General features: G+C 42.4%; 1 protein-coding gene across 1 annotated transcript; it reads left to right on the top strand.

Moving 5' to 3' along the window:
* Positions 1-205: 205 nt before the first annotated feature.
* On the top strand, positions 206-4,007 carry gpnmb (glycoprotein (transmembrane) nmb; the record flags this gene model as incomplete). The annotated part of the gene is made up of 9 exons (XM_015052657.1): positions 206-405; positions 493-654; positions 744-1,067; positions 1,938-1,997; positions 2,090-2,302; positions 2,441-2,546; positions 2,926-3,146; positions 3,247-3,337; positions 3,484-4,007. Coding segments are annotated over 9 exons (1,531 nt in total), but the record flags the coding sequence as incomplete, so codon positions are not given.
* Between the last annotated feature and the right edge of the window lie 1,993 nt (positions 4,008-6,000).

Genomic DNA, 6,000 nt, shown 5'->3' with positions numbered 1-6,000 from the left:
CAAATGTGATAAGAGTAAATAAACACAGAAATAAGGGTTTGCCTCCTCATAAAATGAAAAGTCAATTTCATTAAATGCGTACCGACTGAATTCGCTCAACAAACTGAAAACTTTTGAATAAATCTTATTTCAGTTACCTCATTGTACACTGACAGTCACTCATTAGTAGAGTTCCACAAATCTAATTATTATTTTTTTTAACAAGACATCCCCTTCTTTGCATTTGGACAGCCAACGGACAGCTTCGCTCAGGCTACGTCTATAACTGGACTTCTTGGTTGGATGACTATGGCTTCGGGAAGTGCACAGACCCGATAAAATGCAACGTGTTCCCTGATGGGAAGCCCTTCCCCCAGAGCAACGACTGGAGACGCAAGAGTTACGTCTACGTGTGGCACACAATGGGTGAGACTGATACGACAAACGGCAACAAGCAGAACAACAAACGTCCCTTCTTACGAGCCTCCTCCATGTTTCATCTCTGCTTTCTAGGCCAGTACTACGAAACATGCGATGGCTCTTCTTCCAGTGTGACCATCAATACCACTAATATCCCGCTGGGGGGAGAAGTCATGGAGGTTATGGTGTACAGGAAGCGTGAGCGCAGGAAGTACAGCCCCTTGACCAGTGATAACACCGTCTTCTTAGTCACAGGTGGAGGCATATTTACATGTTCAAGTGTCAAACAAAACACAACCTGAAAGGTTTTAAAATAATAATAGCTACTTCCCGCATGCCCTCAGATAAGATCCCACTGGCCGTCGACATTTCCCAGAAGTCCGTAGTCAACAAGTCTGCCAGTGTTTTCATCCGTGGAGAGGAGATTGTCTTCAAGGTCCAGCTTCACGACCCCAGCGGTTACCTAAAGACAGCCGCTTCAGTGGATTACATCTGGGACTTCAGAGACGGAAACCAGGTCGTGACACACCGCGAGGTGACCACGCACACCTACAGCACGCTGGGAAGGATGAATGTGAAGCTGGTGGTGGAGGCCGCGTTTCCTGTCGAGTGTCCACCCACCTCCGCCACTCCGACTCCGAGGCGCCCCACATCACCACCTCTCACAGGTACTCGACCGAGACAGCTTGTAAAAGCGTCCTGGTCAAACGGCATGATGTTTTTTGGCATGGAGAAGTCGCAAAGCTTCCAGAAAAGCTTAGTTCTGGCCGTTAATGTTAAGAAAGGGGTTTATTCACAGCCTATTAATGAGTGGCTCTTGGCAGTAACCAAACTAATCGGATCTGAAACAGGAGTCCTGCCAACATCACACAAGTTTGCGGCCACACGAACTAAACCTCGATGAAGCAACAGAACAGAAATGATATTTTGATGATAATGCAAAAACATGACTTTTCTTGTGCGATGTAAGCTCTTGCTAAATGTGTTGAAGTTGATTGACCCCATTGGCAGAACCAAACTTTTTGCAGCACCCAAAACTTCCAACACTGCCCAGGTGTTTGGTGTTGGATTGTGTTTGATTATCTGAATCATATCAATGTGACAAAACAGGCAAAAACAGAAACAATCTGTACCAACCACCTGTTATCAATTGGCTTAGCAGAGTAAAGACTGAGAAACAGCAACAACCAACGGACATACACTGCATCTGCATGAGATTTCTGATTAGTTCCACCTTGCATGTCATTAATTTTTCTAAACATTAACCTAATTTTCAACAATTTCTATAAACTTATCACCTTACCGAGCCTAAATCCGACTGTTTTCTGTTTAGCTCAGTGTGGAATACGAAAATTATTTTTATTTGCAAAATGACAGAGTGACGAGCAAGATGTTTTATTTTCATAGCTTTTCTAAAACGCTGAGGGTTTGCACCCATTTCCTTAATATTCATAAGAATAGCTTTGAATTAAACGATTCAGCTACTTTTCCATAAAATCATGACTCTAAAAACTGTTCTTATGGGTCTTCTCCGTCAGCGGCCCCCACAACTCCTCCGGCTACACATGCTGTCACAACGAAGATCAAGACGACGTTGGGTGAGTTTGCTTGTGGACGGGACGTACGGTTTGTTCATGAAAAGAACCATCTCGAATGCCTTTAACTGTCCCTCGTCTCGTCTCTGTTTCAGCACCACCCAGAACCAGCCAGCCCGTTAACTCCTCCACTTTATCTGCCGTGACGACGACGACGACGGGGTTGCCCACCACAGAGCCCCTCCTGTCCACGGTCGCCACAGAATCCAACCCCACCACCCTGCCTTGGCTCCGAAGCAGGGGTCTCAACGCCAACGAGTGTTTCCGATACGCCTACGGAACCTTCTCGGGCAACATCACTATAGTCGGTAGGCTGGGCAGAGTATCTAACGATTTCATTTCTTCTTTTTAACAGTAAATCTAGCAGCATCTCCTTTGTCCTTTGATAACTGCGTTAGCTCCAGCTTCTCTCAAGCGTGTCGTCTCGCTACTTGTGTTCTACGCAGAGCCAAAGCCCCCACTGAGGAACCGGCTAAACAGTCGCATCTTGGACGTGTCGGCTGCCAGGGTGACCAACACCGACGTCAGCTTCAGGGTAAAATGTCTGGGAAGGTGAACATTTTGTTTTCTTTTTTTACTTAAAATACATACCATTTATTTAAATCTAAATATTAAGAAATGTTTCAACACTCCATTTGATTTTGAGATCACATTTAGATGGAAACTGAAGAGTCCTTAAGTACAAGAATGCTAAGGAAATATAGTATTTTAAAAAAGACTGAGTTGTAAGAGAATCCAAGTTGTAAGAGCAATAAGCGGGACAGGAAAACCAAACCTATTTGGGATTCTAGTAAAGGTTGGATTGGAGTGAGTGAAACTCCAGCATCTTGACTTGAACAATGTGGTGAAGACACATCCAATCTTCATTTCCAGTTTATTCAATAACATAAAATCTGGATTTTACCCAGTTATCTCCATCGCTCTTTCGCAGCATCCCCACTTCAGCCTGCACCATCGTGTCAGACCCCAGCTGCTCTCAGGTGCGCAACATCATGTGCGACGACGTGCCGCCTTCATCCGAGTGTGAAGTGCGCCTGCGGCGAAGGTTCCTGGAACCGGGCACCTACTGCGTGAACATCACCCTGGAGAACTCCAGCAGCATGGCACTCGCCAGCACCACCATCACCATCAGCAAGTCTCAAGACGCACCCGGTTGGTTGGAAAAGTGCTCTGGAAACATAATGCCCTCCTCAGAAATTTTAATTATTTAATAATAATAATAAAAAAAAATTGTCCCTATTATTCATCCCAGCGCCTAAAACTTCAAACACCGCCCAGGTGGTTCTGACTTCAAGCGCCGTGCTGGTGGGAGTCTTCGCGATCGTTGCCTACCTGGTGTACCGGTGAGCGTGTCGCACTTGCATCATCATTTTGAATCCTGTGAATTAATGACCCATTCACAACAGATGACAAGGATGTTTTCTTGTGCAAATAAAACAAAGAATTATGACCCTCTAAAATCTTTCTTTTTTTTTTTTCTTTTTTTAAGACGTCACAAGGTCTACAGACCCATCCGAAGGTCGCTGGTTGAGGATGCCTGTGCCAATTCTGGTGCTGCAGGTCACATGGTTCGCCTGAGGGAGGCGCTCTTCCCCTCTAGCGAGGAGAGTCGCCACCTTTTGACCGAGAGACAGGCTTTGTAGGGTTTGGAGGAGTTGCATCAAATAAGCTTTTTTCTCTCTCCCTCTCTCTCTTGTGCTTTAAAATAAAAGACACTTCTGAAATGAAGCAATGAGAACTGATACTAATAATGTCCTAATTCAGCCGAATCCTAATGCTCTACAGTTCAGAGAAGATGTACTAAAGAGGTCGCTTGATTTGTGGCTGCTGCACTAATTTTAATGTCAGCTTGGAATGAATTTGCTGTGAAGGAGTTTCGATAAGTCATATTGGTGCCTTTGATTAAAAGCAATATGAAGAAATGTCAACATCGAGGATGCGTTGTACCTTTTTCCGTAAACTCTTGCAAAACCTTTGGTTTTTGATTCATTATTAAACAATTTCAACTTTAAAGTTCGAGTCCTAAATTATTTAAAGATCTCTTAAACAACTCATTTCATTAATGTAATTCTTCATGATATATTTGTGTCATGCTAAAGATTTTGCCCTGTAATCTGACTAATGAAGTCACCCTGGTATTTGCTGAGCTCATGGATTCCTGACACTATATTGCATGTTTTAATGTGACAACTGAAGGTTTTCTTTGATTGTTCCTGTGGAAAACTTGCAAAAAGACACAGATGAAAGTTTTTTTTTTCTTTTTTCAGAATGTCCAGGTATTAAAAATTAAGTTGCTGTTTCAATTGTAGAGACAATAACAACAATACAGAAGTCTATCTGAATCATCATACTGATTGTTTTTGTATTCATCTGATAACGGCCACTGAAATATTTAGTCTCAATTTGCTGTTTAATAAAGAAATAAAAAAAAAAGAAACTTTAATGGCATTGAAAATGTTTACAGCAGCATCTAATACTTGAAGGCGCCTAAGGATACACCAACCAGTGCATTTTCCATGTACTTTTCTTGCCTCGGCTATATTTTGAACAGTTTTGATATAATCCAGGACATTCAGGAATGAAATATCAACTTTGAGGTTTTTTGTTGTTGATGGAGACTGCCAGGGTACACCTGTAGTTTTAGATTACTCTTTTTAAAGGGACAGCATTATGCACTTCCCAGACACACATAGTGCAATTTAGTATGCCAAGTGGGGTAGGGCTGCTTAGAAACTGCAGCTCAGAGGAGAATCTGCGATTTGAAGGCGGCGCTTTCTCCACCTGACAGGTGTTTTGCACAGCTGAATGGTTGCCACTGGAGACTAAAGGGTTTTTCAAATGTGCATGAAAGAATCAAAGCAACATTCCAGGTATGTTTGATAAGCTTTACGTGATGTAAAACTAAAAATGAGTCGATTTGATTGTCGGAGCATTCTGCAGTAAACATTTTCTCCACGCACTGCTACCCCACTCCATCCGGATGTGAAAAAGGAATCCAAGTCAATGACTTTCAAGATGATACTATGTGAAGTGTTTTTTTTTTTTCTTCTCACGCCCTCCCCCAAACGAGCCAATAAAACACAGCTGGGTAATAAAATAGGCAAGTATTTCAACCTAATGGTGATCATCATCTTCAGAACCACCAACTGGTTTTTTATTCCTGGTTGGTTTCTGCACATAATCTCCACTCAGACTCTTTAGTTTTCCATCACAGCCTTCTACAGTTTGGAAATCCACAGGATTTTTTATTTATTTTTTTTAAAAACTAAAATGATGCCAGTGACAAAGACAGGACTGCAAATGAATGCATGGTACTCTTATGAGTCCAATTTTACACGTCAGTCCAGCAACATTGCTGCCAAGAATCAGTTAAACACCTTTGAAGATGGAATTTAATTGAAACAGTAAAACACTAGTGGACATCCACAAAGAGAAATCTGGATTTGCTTTATTTCGTTGTGAAAAAGCTCTTTGGCAATATGTCTTACGCCACTGAAAAGCCTATTTATTCTCTTAAATGGTGCCACAATAAGGAAATGCAAGTGTGGGCTGTGTTGGAAAACTTGCCAAATTTGTCCTCGCTCGATGCCAAACAGCTTACTCTGCCCTTGGTATTTAATCAAATTGTATTACTGAAGTTTGAACACACAAGAAATCAACTTAATTCAACATGGAGAACCATATGGAGCCAGAACGGCCAGAATCTTCATGCCTCATCTGGCATGAGCAACGCAACCAAGTTGATCCAATGAGGTTTTGTGGTAAGGACTGAAGGGGAGGCTTTTCCTTTCCCTCCAATCTGAAATTATAGAGAAACCCTGAAACAAATTTGTGGATTTTTGGGAGGGAAAGTAAAGACGTCAAAGGTAAAAGCTCAGACAGAGAGTGGCAATATGTGATAGATGCAGGCTGGAGAATCTCAACATTTCTGCACTGCGATTGCCTCCAATGCCAAAAATAAAACCTCCGCCGTTTGAACTCCATTGCATTTTCTTTACGAATGTGT

This window comes from Poecilia latipinna, unplaced genomic scaffold, assembly GCF_001443285.1.
Source record: "Poecilia latipinna isolate Pla-1442-1.1 unplaced genomic scaffold, P_latipinna-1.0 Scaffold1125, whole genome shotgun sequence".
NCBI classification, from domain to species: Eukaryota; Metazoa; Chordata; class Actinopteri; order Cyprinodontiformes; family Poeciliidae; genus Poecilia; species Poecilia latipinna.
This window is presented reverse-complemented; position numbering and strand designations above follow the sequence as displayed.